The sequence below is a fragment of the Macaca mulatta genome, chromosome 11 (assembly GCF_049350105.2).
Source record: "Macaca mulatta isolate MMU2019108-1 chromosome 11, T2T-MMU8v2.0, whole genome shotgun sequence".
Taxonomy (NCBI): domain Eukaryota; kingdom Metazoa; phylum Chordata; class Mammalia; order Primates; family Cercopithecidae; genus Macaca; species Macaca mulatta.
The window spans coordinates 116,529,988-116,554,689 of NC_133416.1; the positions used below are offsets into that span (position 1 = coordinate 116,529,988).

Sequence of the window (24,702 nt, forward strand, 5' to 3'; positions counted from 1 at the left end):
CCCTTCCCCCTCCAGTGGTCCCAGTTTGTGTTGTTGCCATCTTCATGTCCATAAGACATGAAGCTCCCACTTGTAAGTGAGAACATGCCATATTTGGTTTTCTGTTCCTGCATTAATTCACTTAGGATAATGGCTGGTAGCTGCATCCATATTGCTGCAAAGGACATGTTTTTTTTTTTTGGTTTTTGTTTTTTTTTTTGAGACTGAGTTTCACTCTTGTCACCCAGGCTAGAATGTAGTGGTGTGATCTCGGCTCACTGCAAACTCTGCCTCCTAGGTTCAAGCAATTCTCCTACCTTAGCCTCCCCAGTAGCTGGGATTACAGGTATATGTCACCACGCCCGGCTAATTTTTGTATTTTTGCTAGAAACAGGGTTTCACCATGTTGGCCAGGTTAGTCTCGATCTCCTGACCTCAGGTGATCCACCCGCCTCAGCCTCCCAAAGTGCCGGGATTACAGGCGTGAGCCACCGTACCCGGTTCATTCTTTTTTATGGCTGCACAGTATTCCATGGTGAATATGTACCAAATTTTCTCTATCCAAGAGAATATATTGTTAAGGAAGAAAAAAGCAAAATGCAGTATGCTGCATCTTATGTGATTCTGTCTGGGTAAATACAAAAACCAAATGATATTGAGGCATAGATTTTCAGGAAGGATGCACAATGAAGAGTGGTAAACCTCTGGGGAGAGACTGAGGTTCAAAGAGATGAGAGTGGCTTTTGCTTTTCAGACTGTTTGACGCTTAAAAACTGGATGAGTATTAATGATAATATTTTAAAATCTGTCTCACACACACACACATACACCCATATACATGCATGTACATGTGTGCCATGTTTCAAGACATATGGCCAGATCTCATGGGAACCAAGAAGTTACCAGGCTGTTAGAGTCTGTGTCTGTCTGTCTTTCTATCTCTGGGATTGCAAATTGATGTCTTTGCCTATGCATTGGCCAGTATGGTCAGCAGCATAGGTCGTCATAACCTTGTAATTCACTTCTCCATGACAAAATGAATTAAGCCTCATAGGCTCCCCTGTATTCGTCCATTTTCATGCTGCTGATAAAGACATACCTCAGACGGGGTAATTTATAAAGAAAAAGAGGTTTAATCGACTCACAGTTCCGCATGGCTGGGGAGGCCTCACAATCATGGCAGAAGGCGAAAGGCACATCTTACATGGCAGCAGACAAGAGAGAACTTGTGCAGGGAAACTCCCCTTTATAAAACTACCAGATCTTGTGAGACTTGTTTGCTATCATAAGAACAGCACAGGAAAGACCTGCCCCCATGATTCAATAACCTCCCACCGGGTCCCTCCCATGACACATGGGAATTGTGGGAGCTACAATTCAAGGTGAGATTTGGGTGGGGACACAGCCAAACCATATCACTCCCTAACCCAGATGCCCTGACCAGTTTCTGTCTTTCCAGTGTAGGTCTATTTCCCTCCCCAGCTGAAGCCAGGATAGTGCCGTACTCTTGTCTATATGTGACCAGCTCAACTCACCCCTTCCACAGGACTGAGGAGGGGAAGGATTCTCTTGGAAGAGGATGTAGATGGGAAGGTAGTTCCTGGCACTTCTACCATGCCAACATTCAAAGAAGGCAGTGACATTGGTCAAAGTCACATGCCTACCCAGCAGTGGGACGAGGCCGAAATTCTGATCCCTTCCACAGCCTCCCCCATCACTTAGCCTCTCTGTTTCTACTTTCACAAAGAGGAAAATACTAGCTGGCTATGGAGTTGTTGTGGGTAATACATGAGGCAGAGATTTGTAAACTGCCCAGTTTACTGGGCTCTGTGCACAGTAAAAACTCGATACATAGAAAGGGCTACTGCCCACTTGAATATTACATTTTATTGGCAGGGAGGTACATTTGAGTAAATCAATGTTGATTTTCCTTCTTTAACCTTCACTTGCTCTCAGACCAGTGGCTTTAGTTAGAATACTTCCTCTTTGAATTATCTAGATTATTTCAAATCTATACATGGCACGGAATTTATTCACTCATTTGATAAATCTACTGAGCACCAATTATGTGGCAAGACTTGAACTAGAAGCTGGGGACACACAATGAACAAGACTTCCCCTGAGAGGCTTCTAGAAGGGCTCAGCCTAAGATCAAGGAATCGAGTAATTAGAATGGCTGTCAGCTGCAGTTATTAGGATAATGGCAGTTTCATAACTGTAAGTTGTACAAAGTGCTATAAAGAAATAGGGTGAAGAGATATTTAAGAATGGGAGAATTTGCTTATTTTATAAATGTTTCAAATACAAGTTACAAAATTTAGAAAGAGTTAACAGGTATATATAACAAAGCTTAAGCCTTCTATTCCAGAAGCAACTGCCGTTTTCAATTCCTTGGGCATCCTTTTAGGGAGATGTTGTGACTTTATAAGCATCTGTGTATGCACATGTACATTGGTTTTCCTTTTCCTTCCTTCCTTCCTTTCTTCCTTCCTTCCTTCCTTCCTTCCTTCTCTTTCTTTCGTTCTTTCTTTCCCTCCCTCCCTCCCTCCCTCCTTTCCTTCCTTCCTTCCTTCCTTCCTTCCTTCCTTCTTTCTTTCTTTTTCTTTCTTTCTTTCTTTTCTTTCCTTTCCTTTCCTTTCCTTTCCTTTCCTTTCCTTTCCTTTCCTTTCCTTTCCTTTCCTTTCTTCCTTTCTTCCTTTCTTCCCTTCCTTCCTTCCTTCCTTCCTTCCTTCCTTCCTTCCTTCCTTCCTTCCTTTCTTCCTTTCTTCCTTTCTTTCTTTCGTCTCACTCTGCCACCCAGGCTGGAGTACAGTGGTGCAATTATGACTCACTGCAGCCTCTACCTCCCTGGGCTCAGATGATCCTCCTACCTTGGCCTCCTGAGTAGCTGGGACTACAGATGTGTGCCATCACACCTGGCTAATTTTTGTGTTTTTCTGTAGAGATGGGGTTTGACCATGTTGCCCAGACTGGTCTCAAACTCCTGAGCTAAAGCGATCTGCCTGCCTCTCTCTACCTTCCAAAGCTCTGGGATTACAGGTGTGAGCCGCCATGCTCGGACTTGTTTTTCTTACAAATGGTAGCATTTTATTTAGGAGGTTCTATAGCTTTGTGGTCTTTCATTGGATGTATGAACCATAATTTAATTTACCTGTTTCCTGTTGGTGGATATTTAGGTTGCTTATTATTTTGTTTACATGAGAGCATATCTAGAGGATAAATATCTAGAAATGAAATTATTGTGTCAAAGAATATATACCTAATTTTTGAAATATACTTTCAAATTACATTTCATAAAGATTCTATAATATACATACCTTCTCACCTGTAATAGATGCTAGTAATTCCTTTCCACACTCACTGAGAGTGTGTTCTCAAACTTTAGATATCAGAGTGCCAAAAATGAAAATGGTATCTCAGTATATTTGAATAGCATTTTTCTTTTGAGTGAAATGGAGTATTTTCTACATATATTTAAAAGACAAAGTTGTATTTTCTGTGAATTGTTAACATCCTTCATTTTTGGTGTATTTGTGTGGGGTGTTGGACTGTTATTGATTTATGCACACTTTTTATATATGAAGAAAACTAATGATTTATCTGAGATATAAATTGTAAATATTTTTCCCAAAATTGATTTGTCTTTTAACTCTGCTTATAATTTTTTTTATAGGGAGAAATATTTTCTACGTAGTTGAATAGAATAGTCTGTTCTTTTGTGGTTTCTGTTTTTTTTTCCATTATACTTAGGCATTTCTTGCTTCATTATATTTTCTTCTAGTACTTTCCTTTCATTATTTAATTTTTTAGTGGTTAAATCTTTGATCCTTCTGGATTTGTTTTGGTGTAAAATTTGACATAGATATCCAGCCTTCCTTTTATAGAACTATCCAGTGTTTCCAACATTAATTTTGAAAATTAAGTTGATAAATGTATAATTTACATTCAGTAAAATTCACACTTTTTAGATGACATTTCTCTGAGTTTTTACAATTGCATAATGCCATTTAATGAATAATTAATTTTCTTACTATGAATTTGAAATGCTACCTTAACCATTTAATAAATCCCCCTGTATGTTTGGGATAAATTCTATTCTTTCCATTTACCAACATTGTCGATTCATGTGCAAGCATATTTATTGAATTTATGTCTTAATTAAAGACATACATCATTATGTCTTAATTTATGTCTTAACACCATTGAATTTATGTCTTAATATCTGCTAAGGCTGGTACCTTCTCATATAATCTTTTTGTCTCTTTCAGAAATTTCCTGGGTGTTCTTATTTTTCTAAATGAGCTTTAGACTCAATTTGTTTAGCATGCAAGAAATCATGGCAGTATTTTAAATAGGACTTTATTTTATAGTTGAACTTAGGTAAATGAGTAACTGTATGATATTGAATCTCCCTATCCAAGAACATAGTATATATTTCCATTTGTTTAAATTGTTTTGTGTATTCCTCAAGAGTGTGTTAAAATTATTTTTATAGAAATCTAGCACATTTGGTGATAAGCTTATTCTATATTTTATCTCTTTAGTCAATATCTCAAGGGGAGTCATTTCTACCATTGCATATTCTAACTAATAATTATTTGGTTACAGTAGAGCTATTGATTTTTATTTATTAATTTTGTGTATGGCCTGAATTTACATATCATATATAATGTTTGGATTTTCTGTGGAAATAATAATTGGCAGATGCTTTTCTTCTCCAATGTTTCTATTTTTATTTCCTCCTCTTATCTAATTGCATTGGCTAGTACTTCCAATTAGGATGATAAAGAAAATTCATGTCTTTTTCTTGACTTTAAGAGGTGTGCTTTTATGTTTATTAAGTATGGTGGTAGCTTTTGAGACATAGCTGTATTTTTATAATGTTAAATAAGTGTCTACTGTTTTTGTAATTATCAAGAATATAATGTAATTATAATTATCAAGAATGAAAATTGAGTTGACCAAATGCTTTTTTAAAATTTATGGAGATATGTAATTTTTCACATGATCTATTGATTTGGTAAATCTATTATTAATAGGTTTTCTAATATTGTCTCCCAGAATAATCTATTTTATTACTAGATTTTCTGATATAACATTCCTGGAATAAATCCCATTTGGTCATGTTTTATTATTTGTTTATGTTTTGTTTGAATTCAACTTGCTAGTCACTTATTGAGGAATTTGGTTTTGATATTCCTAAGATGGGGTTGGTTTCTTTTATATTTCTTTTATATTTGTTTGAGTTTCTTTTATATTTCTATTACAAAATATCACACACAGAAGAGTATATATAAATATGTATAACTTAAAGAATAACAAACACTCATATGCCTCCACCCAGTGAAAGATACAAAACCCACCCTCGGTTTTCTTTGTTGTTTTACCACCTGTAAAAGTATTCTCTATCCAGAATGGTGGCACATGCCTGTAATCCCAGCTATTCGGGAGGCTGAGGCAGGAGAATCACTTGAACCTGGGAGGTGGAGGCTGCAGTGAGCTGAGATCACACCACTGTACTCCAACCTGGGTGAAGGAGTGAGACTCTGTCTCAAAGAAAGCAATAGATTGCTTAATTTTGCTTATTGGGGCCCTTGTTATAATAGAATTAAACTACATATACTCTTACGTGACTGGCTTTCTTTGAACAATGCTGTTTTTTGAGATTGAACCATGTTGATCAGCACATGATGCATTCACTTCCACAGCTATACACAGCATGATTGAATTAAACATTTTTGTTGAATCTATCCCAAATTGGCTTGTTTTTCCATTTCTATAAGTCATCTTTTGTGTCCTTCTGGAGTGTGTTAAAAAGAATATGGATTCTGGAGTCAGGCTGTTTAGTGTCCATCTCAGCTGACATGTACCAGCTATGTGGCAAGTTATTTAACCTCTCTGTGTCTCAGTTTCCCCAACTGTAAAATGGGAGCTAAAATACCTACTACCTCATAGTGTTATTGAAAAGTTTCAAATGAATTCACATATAAGAAGCACTTGGGGCATAACATATATAATGTTTGGATTTTCCGTGGAATTAGTAGATGCTTTTCTTCTCCAGTATGCCTGGCATACTGTAAGTTCTGTATAATTGTTTGTGGTATGACTATACCACTGTGCAATTATAATAATAACATATTCTTTTATTGGTGGAAGTTGAGTGTGTTTGTTGTTTTGGAGTTGTTATAAATAATGCTGCTGTGTACCTTCCTATGCTTGTCCCCCACAGCACGTAAACAAGAGGAATTAAGTGGCTTGGTCAGAGGATATGTGTCTTCAACTTTACTCGGCTATACTAAATTGTTTTCCAAAGTAATTGTACCAATTTACATTCCCATCCATATAGTATAAGAGTTTCTCTTGCTCCACATCCTTCCTAGCTTGTCTTGTTAGACTTTAAAATTTTTGTCAGTTTGATCAGTATAAAATTGTATTCCGATGCATATTAATTTGCATGTTTCATCTTTGTATTGGCCATTTGATTTTTTTTTTTTTTTTTTTTTTGAGACGGAGTCTGGCTCTGTTGCCCAGACTGGAGTGTAGTGGCATGATCTCAGCTCACTGCAACCTCCACCTCCTGGGTTCAAGCAATTCTCCTGCCTCAGCCTCCTGAGTAGCTGGGATTACACACGCCTGCCACTGTGCCCAGGGAATTTTTGTATTCTTAGTAGAGACGGGGTTTCGCCATGTTGATCAGGCTGGTCTCAAACTCCTGACCTAAGGTGATCCACCCGCCTCAGCCTCCCAAACTGCTGGGATTACAGGCATGAGCCGCCATGCCTGGCTGATTTTTTTTTTTTTTTTTTTTTTTGAGAAAAGATCTGTCTCTGTTGCCCAGGCTGGAGTGCAGTGGCACAATCTTGGCTCACTGCAGCCTCCACCTCCCAGGTTCAAGCCACTCTCCCACCTCAGCCTCCTGAGTTGCTGGGGCTATAGGCATGTACCACCACACCTAGCTAATTTTCTTATTTTTTATAGAAATGAGATTTTGCCATGTTGCCCATGCTGGTATCAAACTCATGGCCTCAAACAGTCTGCCCACCCCAGCCTCCCAAAGTGTTGAGATTACAGGTGTGAGCCACCACACCCGGCCAGCCATTCAATTTTTATATAAAATACCTGTTTGCCACCATCCTATTTTTAGATTGAGCGGTTTGATTTTTCTTACTCATTTCTAGATCCTTTTTATGTGTTGGAAATAGCTTCCCCAACTCCATAGCTTTGCACTTCACTCTTTTTATATCTTTTAATAAACAAAATGTATCAATTTTAATGTAATCAAGATTGTACATCATTCCCTTTATGGTTGATGCTTTTTCATGTGAATTATGAAGAAATCCTGGCTGGGCATAGTGGATCACATCTGTAGTCCCAGCACTTTGGAAGGCCAAGGCAGGTGGGTCACTTGAGCCCAGGAGTTTGAGACCAGCATGGGCAATATGGCAAAACCCTTTCTCTACAAAAAATACAAAAATTAGCAGGGTGTGATGGTGAGTGCCTGTGGTCTCAACTACTTGGGGAACTGAGGCAAGAGGATCATTTGAACCCAGAAGTTTGAGGCTACAGTGAGCTATAATAGCATCACTACACTCCAGCCTGGGCGACAGAGCAAGATCCTGTCTCAATCAATCAATCAATGGAAAGAAACAAATTATTTCCTACCCCAAAGCCATGAAGATATCTTCTAGATTCCCTTCTAAAGCTTTATAGTTTTGCCTTTCACATTTAGATTTTTTTTGGTAACAGTTTTACTGAAATACAATTCATACACCATACAATTTAGAGTAGATACCTCAAGATTTTTGGTTTATTCAGAGTTGCACAACCATCACCACAGCCAATTTTAGAACGTTTTAACACCTTGAAAAGAAATCTCACGCCCTTTAGCAGTCACCTCAAACTGCCTAGCACTTGGTAATCACTGATCCACTTTCCATGTCTATAGATTTCACTGTTCTGGATATTTCATATAAATGAAGTCATATAGTAGTTGTCCTTTTGTAACTGCTTCTTTCACTTAGCATAATGTTTTCAAGGTTCATCCATGTAACATGTATCAGTACTCCTTTCTTTTTATTGCCACATTTAGGTTTTTAATCCACTGAAAATTACTTTTCTGTATGGTGTGAGGTAGGCATACAGTTTTTTTGCCCACACCTCCCAATGTCCCAGAATGATATTTTGAAAGGGCTGCCCTTTTCTCACTGCTCTGTTCTGCTACCTTTGTCAACATAAAGTGTTCATTTATTTGTAGATCTGATCCTGGGCTCTCTATTCTGTTACATTGGTGTCTTTGTATCCCCTTACCAATAACATACTATTTGGATTAATGTAGTTTTACAGTATGGCTTGGTAACTAGTAGAGCAAGTCATCAGACAACAATAAGCTGTTCTGCACACAGATTATCTTGGCTATTCTTGGTCCTCTGCAATTTCACAAAAATTTCAGAAACAGCTTGTCAAGTTTTACTTAAACTTGTTGGGATTTTGACTGTGACAGTACTGAATCTAAGGACCAGTGTGGGAGAACATAACATCTTTATAATACTGAGTCTTTCCATTCGTGAATATGGTATACCCTTTTATTGTTCTTTAATTTCTTCTAATTGTTTTCCTTTAAAATGTATTGAGATGAAATTCACATAATGTAAAATTAACTGTTTTAAAGTAAACAGATTCAGTGGCATTTTGTAAACTCACAATATTGTGCAGCCGCCACCTCTCTAGAGTTTCAAAACATTTCCATCACTCCAGAGTAAAATATCTTCCCATTAAGCAGTTTCCACTCATGTTCCCTCCCACCATCTCTTGCTGTCTTAGTCCATTTTATGTTGCTGTAAAGGAATATTTGAGGCTGAATAGTTTATAAAGAAAGAAAGGTTTATTTGGCTTACAATTCTGATGGCTGGAAAGTTCAAGAGTGGGCATCTGCACGTGGTGAGGGCCTCATAGTGGAAGATACAGGGAAACTAGCATGTGCAGAGATCACATGGTGAGCAAGGAAGCAAGAGAGAGGAGGTGGAGGTATCACTTGATGGGCTCTTTTTAAATAACCAGCTCTTCCATCCTGGCTAACACGGTGAAACCCCGTCTCTACTAAAAAATACAAAAAACTAGCCGGGCGAGGTGGTGGGCGCCTGTAGTCCCGGCTACTCGGGAGGCTGAGGCAGGAGAATGGCGTAAAAACCCGGGAGGCGGAGCTTGCAGTGAGCTGAGATCCGGCCACTTCACTCCACCCTGGGCGACATAGCGAGACTCCGTCTCAAAAAAATAAATAAATAAATAAATAAATAAATAAATAAATAAATAAATAAATAACCAGCTCTTGCAGGAACAAATAGAGTGAAAACTCCCTCACCCTGAGGGAGGGCATTAATTTATTCATGAGAGATCCATGGGATGGAGCCCATGACCCAGGCACCTCCTAGAAGGCCCCACCTCCAACACTGGGGATCACATTTCAATATGAGACTTGGTGAGAACAAACCATATCCAAACGAAAGAATTTGGCATTCTGCCTCTATGGCTTTATCAATTCTGCTTATCCAATAATGTCTTATCATTTTCTCCAATAGCAGTCTTATATATCTTTTGTTAGATTTATTCCTAAAGAATCTTTAACTTTATTGTGAAACATTTTAAATATGTATTATGAAAAATAAACATTCTATATGTCATGCAACCAATAGGCTTTGTATAAAAGTAGAAAGAATAATATAATGAATCCCCTAGTAACTGTCACCACCAGAATAATAATCAGCTCAGGGCCAATGATGTCTTACCTCCTTCCCCACTTATTTCCCATAGCCAGGTTACTCTGATACAATTCCAGACACAATGTCACTTCCTCCCTATTTCAGTATTTATTTCTAAGTGATATAGAATCTTTTAAAAACATAACCACGATGCCATACACTGTGATTATTGAAAACCCTTTTTCATCTCTTTTTTTAAAATAACAGCTTTATTGGGATCTAATTCATATGCCATATAATTCATCCATTTAAAGTGTACAATTCACTTGTTTTTAGTATATTTGCAGAGTTGTGCAGTCATCACCACATCATGGACATGTTTCCATTTCTGTTGGGTAGATGCCTAAGAGTGGAACTGCTGGGTCATATGGTAGCTCTGTCTAGCCTTTGGAGGAACTACCAGAATGTTTTCCAAAGTGGCTGCACCATTTTCTTTTCTTTTCTTTTTCTTTTTCTTTTTTTTTTTTTTTGAGATAAGGGCTCACTCTTTTGCCCAGGCTGCAGTCCAGTAGTGTGATCACAGCTTACTGCAGCCTTGACTTCCCAGACTGAAGCAATCTTCCCACCTCAGCCTCCCAAATAGATGGTACCACAGGTGTGCACCACCATACCCAGCTATTTTTTTTTCATTTTTTGTAGAGATGGGGTCTCACTATGCTACCCAGGCTAGTCTCAAACTCCTGAGCTCAAGCCCCCGCCTGGGCCTCCCAAAAGGCTGGGATTGCGCCACTGTGCCCAACCTGCACCATTTTATATTCCCACCAACAATGGATGAGGGTTCTAATTTTTTACTTCCTTGCCAACACTTATCTGATATTTTCACTGGTGAGGGCCTCAGGCTGCATCTACTCATAGTGGAAGGTGTGAAGGGAAGCTAGCATGCAGAGAGATTACATGGTATGAGAGGAAGCAAGAGAGAGAGGGAAGGAGGGATGGGGTGGGTGTGAAGTGGTATCTCATTGTGGTTTTGAGTTGCATTTTCTTCTTTTATCTCTTTTAAAATATAGATTCCCTTGTAGTTTTCTTCAACAAATGTTGAAGAAACTAGCTAGATTTTCTTGTACCATCTCCCAGTCTGGATTTAGGTGATGGTATACTACAGCATTGTTTAATGTCTTTTCCATTCCTTACTGTCCTTTGAATTGGAAGTTAGATCTAAACCTGTGCTCCCTGAGTACTAGGCACTGGTCGCCTATGGCTATGTAAATTTAAATGAATTAAAATGAAATATAAATTTCAGTTCCGCAGCTTCACCACATTTCAGGTGCTAAAAGGCCACACATGTGGCTAGTGGCTGCTGTACTGAACAGTGAAGCTGCCAAACATTTTCATCATGTCAGAAGATTCTATTCGACAGCACTGACTTAGGGGCTAGATCAGATTCAGCTCTGTGGAATTTCAATCTTTTGAAACTTGAGATTTACTTTATGGCTGGGAATGTCCATTTTTTAAAAGTTCTATGTGCTTTTGAACTAAAATGTATACACTCCAGTTGTTAGGTGCAATGGTCTACCTGTGTTAGTTGATTGTGGTGTTTCATTTTCTATGTGCTATTGAGGGTTTTTTGCCATTGCTTTCTGTCAGTTTCTATCAGAGAGAGGCTACTTTTGATCCCTCACTATGGGATTGTTTTAGTAAACTACAATATAGTAAGCATAAATAATGAAATACTTTGCAACTCTAAAAAATAATGAGGAATATCTCTCTAAACAACTCCCAAGTGAGCTCCAAAAAAGACAAGATTGAAAAATAGCATGTGTAGTTTGCAAACATTTGCCTAAGAAAGGAGGAAAACAAATCTACATTTAAATTGCTTATATTTAAAAAAGAAACTCTTTTAGCAATTTTAACCTTTTTTTTTCCTCTCTCTTTTTTGAGATGGAGTCTTACTCTGTCACCAGGCTGGAGTGCAGTGGTGCAATCTTAACTCACTGCAACCTCCGCTTCCTGGGTTCAAGAGATTCTTTTGCCTCAGCCTCCTGAGTAGCTGACACTACAGGCACGTGCCACCATGCCCAGCTAATTTTTGTATTTTTAGTAGAGATGGAATTTCACCATGTTGGCCAGGATGGTCTCGATCTCTTGACCTCGTGATCCACCCACCTCAGCCTCCCAAAGTGCTGGGATTACAGGCGTGAGCCACCACGCCTGTATTTTAATTTTTTTAAATTTTTATTTCATTTTTACCTTTTGTAGAAACAGGGTCTCACTTTATCTCCCAGGTTGGTTTCAAACTCCTGGCCTCAAGTGATCCTCCTACCTCACCCTCTCAATGTGCGGGATTACAAGTGAGAACCACTGCACCCGGACCAACTTTAACATTTAAAAAATAGTTGTTTACAGGAGGAGGAAGAGAATGGAGAGGAAAGGGTAAGGACAGGAGCTAGTTCTTTGAATATGCTCTATTTTATTCCTTGGCATCATTAAATATTCTACATACTTATAAAATTAAATTAAATTTTTAAAAAAGTGCATCTGGTTGCTAGCGTAGAAAGAGAGATTGACTATTTCAAGGGAACCTAAAAAACACAGTAATGTGTCTCTACAATTCCAGTGAGGTTTACCCTGAGGATAAAGAATTCAAAAAGTTTCAGACGGTTTTCAGTAATCACACTGGTGACAGTGTTGGTATTGTTATTTTGAGACTGCTGTGTGTATATTGTTAATAAAGCCAATGAAACATTGCTTGTGTCATTGAAATAGAATTTTTGGATGGGAGAAAGGAGAAGAGATAGAAAACTAAGGTTAAGGCTGGGTGTGATGGCTCATACCTGAAATTCCAGAATTTGGATAGGCCAAGGTGGGCGGATCACTTCAGGTCATGAGTTCGAGACCTGCCTGGCCAACATGGTGAAACCCCATCTCTACTAAAAATACAAAAATTAGCCGGGCATGGTGGCCCACACCAGTAGTCCCAACTATTCGGGAGGCTGAGGCAGGAGAATCACTTGAACCCAGGAGGCAGAGTTTGCAGAGAGGTGAGATCATGTCACTGCACTCCAGCCTGGGCAACAGAGCGAGACTCTGTCTCAGAAAACTAAGGTTAAGTTCAAACTTCTTCATTCTATATTAAATTGATAGATTCAGAATAAACTCAATGTATTTTGTTTTAAAAATGCTTTCTTGTGCTATTGAAAAAGTCTAGAAACAATGATCAACCCTGCAGCAATGAGCACTCCTAGGGTGTGAATGTGGTATCTACCACCTACCCACTCAAAGCAACAAGAGCTCATAGGAGAAATGACAGATTCAAGGTCTAGGTTGAAAATAAGTAAGCTTTGAAACAACTTGGCATCCTGATAAGCAAGAAAGCTCATAAAGACAAGGCCATATCAGAAGGACTCAGATCACTCAGGTGTGACAGCATGCACCTGTAATCCCAGCTACTTGGGAAGCTGAGGAGAAAAGATGGCTTGAGCTCAGGAGTTCAAGATTACAGTGAGCTATGACTGCACTACTGCACTTCAGGCTGGATGACAGAGGAAAAATCCTATCTCCAAAATAACAATAATAAATTAATTAAACTAAAAATTACTCAAGAGCCTACTTGATAGGTTCCCACTGGCGTAATGTGGGATAAATTGAGCATCAATAATGTTAACTGTTAACTGTCGGCTGGGCGCACTGGCTCATACCTGTAATCCCAGCACTTTGGGAGGCTGAGGTGGGCGGATCACTTGAGGTCAGGAGTTCGAGACCAGCCTGGCCAACATGGTGAAACCCCATCTCTACTAAAAATACAAAAACTTACCTGGGTGTGGTGGTGCATGCCTATAATCCCAGCTGCTTCGGGAGGCTGAAGGACAAGAATTGGTTTAACCCGGAAAGCAGAGGTTACAGTGAGCCAATATCATGCCAATGCACTCCAGCCTGGGCAACAGAGCAAGACTCTGTCTCAAAAAAAAAAAAAAAAAAAAAAAAAGGTTAACTATCATGGCATGAAACACAACCAATATATATAAGCCTTTAATTTGTAATGATATTAAAAACTCATTGTCACCTTGGGAGGATGCAGTGGAACCAACTCATTATTCTGAAAACTAGCATAACAAACATTTATCCTGCCTTTCCCTTACAAACTATACCACAGGGCAACCAAATAGTTAATAAGGGAAATTTCTTTTTATAAAACAGTCTTGTCTAATAAATGAAGAAGGTTTGATAGAACTGGAATATCAAACTCCTAAGACAATGTGGATTTGGGCACTGTGTGTCAGAGAACACTGACATCCTGAAAAGATCGCCAGCCCTCCTGTGTCTCCTTCTGGAAGTATAATACGCTGCCTATGAAGTCTTTTTTTTTGCCAAAACCAATCAATCTTGTATCTGATTGGACCTCTAATTCAAACGACCAGTTTGCAGGAAATGCAGGAGAAAGTCAAACATGTGAAAGGACGCCTTCAGAATGCAATTAACAAAACCCGGAATGTGGGAAATTCTACAGGACAAATTGTCCAATTTTCTCTATGAATAAATTGCAAGAAAGAAATGGAGGGAACCTCTAGAACAAAAGAGACTTGAGAGACACGTTGGCTAAATGCAATGTGTGGACCTTGCTTCGATCCTGATTTGAGTAAATCAATTGTAAAAGATAAAAAATTAGAGAAATTTGAACATTGGGTATTATAATTAGTATTAAGGAATTATTATGGTGTTCTTTATGATAATGGTATTGTGATTACATATAGGTATATAAGTGCATATATATTTTTAGAGTTCCTATATTTTAGAGATACCTACTGAAATATTTATACATAAAGCGATATAATGTTTTATGATTTACTTCGAAATAATCCAGTGCTGGGGGAGTAGTGAAACACAGCTGGAATAGGGAAAGGCATAAGTTCATTGTTGAAGCTGTGTATATTGAGGTTGTTGTACTTTTGTTAGTTTTGTGTATGAGAACTTTTCAAAATATCTTTATATATATTTACAGGAAAAATACACTTAAAGAAAATATGAAGTAAAATAATTATATATATAAATATATTTAAAATACAAGGAAAATATGAAATTAAAAAATAGTATTGGCAGTACACAGATAATGACCATACATGTGAAGGAAGTGCTCAAATGATGGTGCTTGGGCAATAAAGTCTCAGGGGCTATGCAGTGGTTTGCAAACTCTCCTCTGCCCTAGGTTTTCCCCAGAACCTCTCCCATGTTTCTGTGGGGCAACCCAGTGAAACTCTCACGCACTACTTCAATCAGAAAGGTCTGCTTTCCTCAATTTTACATATTAAGGTTTCTTATAACATTTCCCTTGAACAAAGGATTTTGACATTTCAAATAAAATTCAAAACTGACAGCTTCATGGCTTATCATCCACCCTCTTCTCCCCTTAAAAAATAGCCCTTACTCTTCCCCCAGAACTTTAGGGTAGTAGCCAAAACAGCTGGCCAAGTTTAACATGCAAGAACTGTGGCTCACATTCAAACTGCTGTCCTCCCAGTGGAAAAGTTCTGTTCCACATGTGTATTAGTCAGGATAAGCAGCCTTCAGCTACAATAACGAACAGCCCCAAAACTCAGAAGTTTCCCATAACAGGAGTTTATTTCTTGCGTACACAAAGTCCACTGTGGGTCTGGATGACTCTTCAGGATATCTCTCTTCTATGTGATGGCTCAGGAATCCAGGCTGTTTTGATCTTGTGGCTTGTCCATTCAACAAGAAAAATTATTAGTCATTGCAGTATCAAAGAAATTCTAATAACACTGGAAGGGTCTTGCACAAATGTCACTTCTATTTACGGCCAGTTGGCCGGAAGTAGTCAAGCAACTCCACCTAACTGCAAGGGAGTTTGTAAATGTGGGGAAGCCCACGGAATAGCTGGCAGGCATTTCTGCCTCTACCATGGCATCTCACCACCTTTCCACATATTGTGGCCTCCCTGTCATCTCCCCACCCTGACTCCACATACTGGATCAAGCATTAGATGATGTAGATGACGATCAGATCATCACTGAGTACATGATACTTCTAAAATAATGGATCTGGTTTGAGTGTTTCCTTGAATCCCTTGCTTTTAGATGAGTGACAGGTTGAAACTATCCAAGACAAAGAGTGGCTTGCTGCAGAGGCTGCAAGATAGTGTCCTGCAAGGGTAAATTGTATGATAGGACTGGGTATGTAATTCTAAACCTCTGACTTAAATAATTGGAAGTTCTGGCAACAGAGGCCCTATATTTGTGCATGACGTCAACCAGCTGGAGCCAGACAGTAGCTACACACCAGAGATGGCCCTTCATTCCTGGGTCTAACCCAGTCCCCATCACCTGGCAGCTTGACTCAGTCACAGTACCTGCTGGAACCCTGTAACAGGTAGAATCTGTGATCCCTGCATCTGGATATGCACAGTTAGGATCCTCCACAGTTTTATCACCCCAAAGATGGAGTTCTTTCTTCGATGTAACTTAATTTGATTTAATTTAATTTTCTTAGGTGTAATTGAAGATGTTTAATTTCCTCCCTCTTATTTAATCTGGATTTAATGCTCTCTTTATGAGTCTCTTAGTCATCTTTTTGGTCAAAGCTGAATCACTCCAATTTCTGGATTACCCTTCTCCCTTATGTCCCAGTATTCATCCCTTTGACGGTCCATGTCAATCTTATTGGGACATTCTCATTTTCCCACGTCCTTTAAAAGATAACTGGAAATCAACAGACAATGGAATCGAGGTGTTAGAACTGAAATATTGCAGTAAACAAAACTCTAGTCTGAAGTGAATGGAGTGTATTTTGACCCTTGCAAGTTAAAAATCGTTGTCATGTTCCTTAATCTACAAGGTTTTGTCAAATTTCTTTGGGCTTCAAGTCACATCAGTTCCTAGGCTGACTGCAGGAGTACACCACCCTCCCATCCTTAGGACCAGGCTAAGAAGGAAGCTTGGTTAACCTCCGCATCCTCCGCCTGCAGCAACCTGACTACAGTAATATTTGTGGGTGCAGCTCCAGACACCTCCAATTTAATAGGAGCTCATTGACTCCTAATCAGCAGACTTGTTTTACTGTGTTTCTCTTTCTAATAATCGGGATTATTGATACTAATGATGACAAAAGCAAGCACTTACTGAATTTAAATTGTGCCTGGCATGGTTCCATGTGCTTTACATGGTTCTGGTGAAACTGACAACCCTATGAGGTAAGTACAATTATAATTCCGTTTTATAGAGATGAAATAGAGACTTGGGACTCTCCCAAGATTGTACTGCCAGGAAGCAACAGAAATGGGATTTGAACTTGGAAAGGCTCATGTTCCAAAGTCTTAATCATTATGCTTAATCATTTTGCTATGCTATATGTGGTACAGCATGGGAATATTTGGGATTAGTAAAATATTTTACGTTTTGTGTGTGTGTGTGTTTTTTTTTTTTTTGAGACAATGTCTCACTTTGTTGGCTAGGCTGGAGTGTAGTGGTACAATCATGGCTCATTGCAGCCTCAGTCTCCTGAGGTTCATGCGATCCTCGATCCTCCCACCTCAGCCTCACAAGCAGCTGGGACTACTGTCACGCACCACCACAGCCAGCTAGTTTTTGTATTTTTAGTAGAGACAGAGTTTCACCATGTTGCTCAGGCTGGTTTTGAACCCCTGGGCTCAAGCGATCCACCCGCCTTGGCCTCCCAAAGTGCTGGGATTACAAACATGAGCCACCATGCCCAGCCTGAAATCACTAAAATATTGTTTGATCTAAATGCATTGTTTTGAATGTTAGGTTGCTAGTGATTAGGGCTCTTCTAGCTCCATTTGGCTAGTGTAGGGAGACATCTGGTGGCCATTCTGTTTTTTAAAACTTTTCTTCACAGAAAGCTTCAAATTAATACAAAGTAAACAGAATAGTATCATAAATCCCCCTCTATCCACCACCTAGCTTTAACAATTAACATTCTGCCATTCCGTTTACATTCATACCTCCAGCCAATCTCCTCCTCTTCCCTACTTATTTTTTATGGTTCTTTTTCAAAAATAAATTTTACATATAGTAAAATGCACACAATTTTAACAATTTATCTTGACCAACAGATACACTCATGTAACTCACAGCCCTATCATGATATGGAATGTTTCCATCACTCAAAAAATATCCTTTGCCTGACAACTCCCCAACTAGACAGCAATTGTTCTGATTTTTCACTGTGGATTAGTTTTGGTTGTCCCAGAGTGCTATATCAATGGAATCCTACAGTACGACTCTTTTGTGTCTGGGCTCTTTCACTCAGCATAATGTCTGTGAGAGTCATCCATGCTCTTGCGTGTACCCGTTATTTCTCTTTTATTGCTGTCCTCCTTCTATTGTACAGATGGGCCACAGCCATTCTCCTGTTGATGGGGATTTGGATTGTTTCCAGTTAGGGGCCATTCTGAATACAGTTGAGCATGAGTTGAACTTCATGTTCAAGTCTTTTTGTAGACATATGTTTACATTTCTCTTGTGTAAATACTGAGGAGTGGAATCGCTGGATCAAAGAACAGAGGCATGGTTAACTTCATTAGAAACTGCCAGATCTTTTTCCCAAAGTGATTTTCTTTGCATTCCTCCCAGCAGTGTGAGAGAATTGTCTGCTCCGCATCCTCACCAGTATTTGGTGTTGTCAGTGTTTTTAATTTTGACTGTTCTGGTGGTATCTCATTGTGGTTTTAATTTGTGTTTCCCTGATGACTAACAAAATGTTGACCATTTTTCTATGTGTGTATTGCCAATTTGTCTTTCCTCCTTTGTGAAGTGTCTATTCAAGTCTTTTGCCAAATTTTCACTGGGTTTGTCTTTTTATTATTGGACTGTAGATGCTTTTATTCTGGATACACATTCTTTGCGGCTATATATTTTGTGAATATTTTCTGCTGGTCTGTGACTTGCCTATTTTCTTAACCACGTCTTCTAATGAGAAACTTTATATTTGATGAAGATTTCTTATTCATCAGAAGATTTCTTATTTTGTGTCTTTTATTATTATTTCTTCCTGGCTGTCATCTAAGAAACCTTTGTCTTCCCTTGGTTACAAAGATGGTTCCTTTGTTTACTTCCAGTAGCTTTATATAGATTTTAAATTTGCATTTAGGTCTCAGATGCATCTCAAGTTATGTGTGTGTGTGTGTGTGTGTGTGTGTGTGTGTGTGTGTGTGTGTGTGTAGTGTAATATAATAAAGGGACTGAGATGCATTTTTACTTTCTTTTTATTTTATATTGATGTATTTTTAAGTAGAGATGGGAGTCTCCCTGTGTTGCACAGGCTGGTCTCCAACTCCTGGCTTTAGGCAGTCCTCCCGCCTCAGCATCCCGGTGTGCTGGGATCACAGCTGTGAGCCACCACACGCAACTGCAATTTTTTTCTTTCTATAAATATCTAGTGGTTCCTGCACCATTGGATGGAAACGTTTTCCATTTCTGTGCTGAATTGTTTTGGGACCTCTACCGAAAATCAATTGCCACACAGTCTTATTAAACACAGTCTTATTCTAGCTTTGTTTTCTTTTGCAAGATTACTTTGGCTATGCTAGGACCTTTGCATATCCATATGTACCAGTTGTCAATTTATTGCCTCTCAGATCCAAATTCACTCTCCATTACCTGCTGAGCAATAACAAACTGTACGCTTCAGGCATTTCTCCTCAAAGTGAACACAATGTCATTTTTGTCACTAGAGGGCACTGGAGGGACATTGCAAAGGCAGGCGGCTTCTCTTCCTGATGTCCTTTACTATGTTTTGCTTTCTCTTGTTTTCAGACTGTACATTCTGCTGCACAGTGGTATGTGGGGGAGGACACACACTAACTGTGTGCCCAAAGCACATAGTCCATCAGTGACCTCACAGCTCTGGCCAAGGGCCTGGTGACCACTTTGTCACAGCCCTCCTGACAAGACATCACACACTCCAGGCGTCATAACTACTTCTGTTCCCTCTCCCAACGCACACCTGCCCTCTGGCCGCAGCTTGCCTGAGCCCTGGAAGTCTGATTCCCTTGGCCCCCTCCACAGTCTCCCATCCAGCAGCGCCTGTGCTCAGGAAGGTCATTCCTGGTGCCTGCCCAGTGACCAAACCAGCTCTGGCCCTGGTATCCTGGTGAGATTCTTTGCCATCCAATGGGCTGTAGCCACACCTTCTCCAGTGACGTCTGAAGCCCATCCTTGGAGAGGAACACTCCAAGTTTATCCTTCCTTAAATACTCCTCTGTAGCAAGAATTTCCCTTTCTGGCCCAAACTCCTCATCACTCATGTGGGAATTACAAAGTGAGTTTACATAATTAACATTTATTGAAATAAAGAAAAGTTAATTTAAAAAAAAAATTCAAGCTTGACTGATCAACATAAAGGAAACATTAATTTAAAAAAACATGTAGTGACTACATGGTTGACAGGAAAACAAGTCTGGGTATGTTGTCTAGGTTCATTTTCTGGCTCCATCTTTTGGCAGATTTTGGGTATGGCTTATGACATTCCTATGCCTCAGTTTCCTCATCTGTAGAATGGGCATAGTAATAGTATTTCATAGGGTCAGAAAGAAGATCAAAAGAAACAGCACAAGTCAAGCGTTTAGAATAGTACCTAACGGTAAATACTTGGTTCCTGTCAGCTGCTGTTATTCCTATTTTTTATGATTATGATCTCGTATCCCCAACCATATTGTAAACTCTAAGTGAAGACAGCATAAGTTAATGCTGGCTCTACTATCCCAGGGTTTAGCATCTTGTTATTTCCATGCATTAGACGTGTAATAGATATTACCAAATAGAAGAGCTGCTGAAGAATGTTCTGTTTCCCGTAGAAAGAAGACGTGAGGAGGAAACACATCCATTTGCACATGGAAGGGGCGCTGACTGCCCGGGACAAGGTCGGGGTTCAGGATTTTGTGCTATTGGACGCATATACCAGCGAATCTGCCTTTGTCGACAACCTCCGCAAGCGTTTCAACGAGAACCTCATATACGTAACGTGATCCATTTCTCAGCTGTTTTTCTAGCGTGGTTGTTTCCTTCTTGCCTTCATGACTTTGATGAGTGTGAATATCACTCTATTAGGTCAGACATAAAAGGGAGATACTGAGGCGCCACTCTTAGATGCACTTGGATCCTTTGTGCTAAGACGTTTATGGCTGCCCGTGACAGATACCCAACTTACACCAGCCTAAGTCACTAAAGGGAATCTGTCCATGTCTGTAACTGTAGGTCCCAGGAGTAGATCTAGGGTTTCAGACGATGTCTGGGGACTCTTTCTCCATCTCTGCTCTGCTTTCTTAGATATCCATTTCCTTCTCAGGTGCATGGCAGCAAGATGGTTGCCCTCAGATTCCGGCTGTCATTTTATCAGCTTAGGGTTGCCACTGAGAAGCGAGCCCATCCTCTGGGGATAAGCTCTAGTAAATGGCCCAAGCTGATGTTGATCAGCTCTGATTGGTCCACTTTCGGTCATGTGCCTGTCTCTGAACCAATCCCATGGCTAGAAATGAAGACTATTCTGATTGGCCAGGCTCTTACCAGGCCTGCCCCTGGAGGTGAGGGGTGGAGTCGGAGCCCCAGACGGTATACACAGAGAGCTGGGGAAGAGGGCTTCCCGAAGGACTTTGCTGGGAGAAAGGGGCAGAGATACCAAGCAGGCAAAAATAAAAGCTGTCCAGCATACCCCGTGAATGGTCAAGGGTCAAGAATGAAGCACTTACCAAACTCTTCTCAGGTTGATCTTGTCACATCTAGTTTTTATTCAAAAACCAGTTTTTGTTAAATTCCCATTTATCACCACGCTCTGATTTGGTGGTCAATTTTCAGGTAAATTCCTCTAGGGTAAACTTAATAGTGTCCCTGTGTGTGTCATGGGTGTTATTAAAATTATTTAATTTTTTGAGATTTTATTAGCTTTTGCCAAGAGTAAATTAGACAGAAGCGGTTAAAAATATTTGTCTTGTAGCTATTTTGTTTGTAATGGTGCCCGTGGCTTAATCTATATATTGAAACCAAGGTTACCAGAAGAAATAAACAAGGTGTTTCTTAGAGTACATACCCTACAGCCTGACTTTCAGAATTATCACCCTTAATTGTAGAAATAGAAAAAAAAAAACTAATTTTATATACAGGAAAAGGAAAAATGACATGGTACGGAGAAGTACAAATGGCATGATAGGATCATCGTGATTAAGCTAAATGTTTCTGATTTGAACTGATAAATTTCAGAAACTGTGTCTTCCACCCTGAATTTCTACTGATTGAAGTAATATGGAGTTTTAGTGAAAATTCTCTGCTTCAATTCTATGTTTGATTTTTGTCCTGGAGATTGGAGACATTAGTTAGAATGATTTTGTGTGTAATCTATTTTTTTTTTTTAATTTGAGATGGATCTTGCTAAGTTGCCCAGGCTAGTCTTGAACTCCTGGGTTCAAGCACTCCTCCTGCCTCAGCCTCCCACGTAGCTGGGATTACAGGCACACACCACCACACCCAGCTATTTTAGCATAATCTTAATATAGATTTAGTGCGTCCTGTATTTGAAACAGCTACACACTGAGAATCTGAGAATATCAGATTTATTTTCCAAGGAGCACATTAATTTTTTTCTATATAAGAGTATGGGGCTCTTTGTTTATTCATAATTGTATTTCAAAAGTCTTATGTTAATGGTTATATTATAAATATAAGTAAGTACCTGAAAAACCTGAATATGAGTAGAGTCTAATGTTGAAATCTGGGAATATAAGTGCCAGTAGCAGGAGTGTTTTGCCCAATTTTAGAAGGTTTGTAGGTATACCCATCCTATTTTCTTGTTTGTTTGTTTTTTTCTGTTTTTGTTTTTGTTTTTTCCTTTTTCATATGGAGTCTCACTCTGTTGCCCAGGCTGGAGTGCAGTAGCCCGATCTTGGCTCACTGCAACCTCCGCCACCCGGGTTCAAGCAATTCTCCTACCTCAGCCTCCCCAGTAGCTGAGACTACAGGCGCCTGCCACCACCCCCGGCTAATTTTTTTGTATTTTTAGTAGAGATGGGGTTTCACCATGTTGGCCAGGCTGGTCTCAAACTCCTGACCTTGGGTGACCCATCTGCCTCAGCCTCCCAGAGTCCTGGGATTACAGGCGTGAGCCACCGCGCCCGGCCCACCCATCCTACTTTCACTCAATGCCAGAGAGACCTTTAAGAACCATGCATCGGGTTACGTGCTCCCCTCTTAAAGTGATCCATTCATGTAATGGTTTAGGGAGGTATTTCTCTTTTTTTGTATCTTCAACTTTTAACTTCAGGGGTACATGTGCAGGATGTGCAGGTTTGTTACATAGGTAAACATGTGCTGTGGTGGTTTGCTAATCAATCCATCACCTAGGTATTAAGACCAGCATGCATTAGCTATTCTTTCTGATGCTCTCTGTCCCCTGCAATAAGCCCCAATGTGTGTTGTTCCCCCCCTCCCACAAATGTGTCCATGTGTTCTCATCGTTTAGTTCCCACTTATTAGCAAGAACATGCAGTGTTTGGTTTTCTGTTCCTGCATTAGTTTGCTGAGGATAATGGCTTCTAGCTTCTTCCATGTACCAGCAAAGACATGATCTCGTTCCCTTTTATGGCTGCATAGTATTCCATAATGTATATGCACTCTATTTTCTTTATTCAGTCTATCATTGATGGGCATTTGGGTTGATTCCATGTCTTTGCTGTTGTGAATAGTGCTGCAGTGAACACACATGTACATGTATCTTTATAATAGAATGATTTATATTTCTTTGGGTATATACCCAGTATTGGGATTGCTGGGTCAAATGGTATTTCTGCCTCTAGATCTTTGAGGAATCGCCACACTGTTCTCCACAGTGGTTGAACTAATTTATACTTCCACCAACAGTGTAAAAGCCTTCCTTTTTCTCCACTGCCTTACCAGCATCTGTTGTTTTTTCACTTTTTAATAATCGCCATTCTGACTGGCATGAGATGATATCTCATTGTGGTTTGGATTTGCATTTCTCTCATGATCAGTGGTGTTGAGCTTTTTATCATATGATTGTTAGCTGCATGTATGTCTCCTTTTTGAGAAGTGTCTGTTTATTTCCTTTGCCCACTTTTTAATGGGGTTGTTTTTTCTTGTAAATTTGTTTAAATTCCTTGTAGACCGGATATTAGACCTTTGTCAGATGAATAGGTTGCAGAACTTTTCTCCCATTCTGTAGGTTGCCTCTTCACTCTGGTGATAGTTTCTTTTGCTGTGCAGAAGCCCTTTAGTTTAATTAGATCCCATTTGTCAATTTTTGCTTTTGTTGCAATTGCTTTTGGCGTTTTCATCATGAAATCTTTGTAGGGCAGGTATTTCATTTCAGTAGGGAAGGGTGGTATCTCTGCCATCCACAGTATTTGGAATAAAACCCCAGTTCCTCATGGGAGCCCACAGAGCCAGGTTGATCTGAACCTGCTCCATCTTCAACATCCTCCCTTGCTAGTCTCCATTCTGCCCTCACTCGGACTTCAACCACAATGGCCTCCCGGGCCCCTAGCCTGCCACATGTATTCCTTCAGCCTGAAATGCCCTTCCTGCCTACTTTGTTCATGGCTGGCTCCTCATCCTTCAAGCTCTGCCCAGATGTCACCTCCTTAAAGAAGTCTTCCCGGCAAGGTGCGGTGGCTCATGCCTGTAATCCCAGCACTTTGGGAGGCCAAGGCAGGCAGATCACCTGAGGTCAGGAGTTCAAGACCAACCTGGCCAACATGGTGAAACCCCATCTCTACTAAAAATACAAAATTAGCTGGGTGTGGTGGTGCATGCCTGTAATCCCAGCTATGGGAGGCTGAGGAGAATCACTTGAACCCAGGAGGCAGAGGTTGCAGTGAGCTGAGATCGAGCCACTGCACTCCAGCCTGGGCAGTGAAGTGAGACTCTGTCTCAAAAAAAAAAAAAAAAAGAAGAAGAAGAAGACGACTTCCCCATGCCTGCTAATATGGCCTGCCTTCATTGTTTATACCCTCGTTACGCTGTGTATACCTTTCTTTTTTTTTATTTTTATT

The 24,702-nt window shown here is 39.8% G+C and overlaps 1 protein-coding gene across 6 annotated transcripts in view; it reads left to right on the plus strand.

The window, feature by feature from the left end:
• MYO1H (myosin IH) overlaps positions 1–24,702 on the plus strand; it is a 137,875-nt gene that overhangs the window by 59,281 nt on the left and 53,892 nt on the right. For all 6 annotated transcript variants that reach the window (XM_077954911.1, XM_077954909.1, XM_077954912.1 and 3 more), the window contains one exon: positions 20,500–20,661. In XM_077954911.1, the coding sequence (XP_077811037.1) occupies positions 20,536–20,661 (126 nt within the window). In that variant the 5' untranslated portion in view covers positions 20,500–20,535. The remainder of the gene's footprint in view (positions 1–20,499; positions 20,662–24,702) is intronic.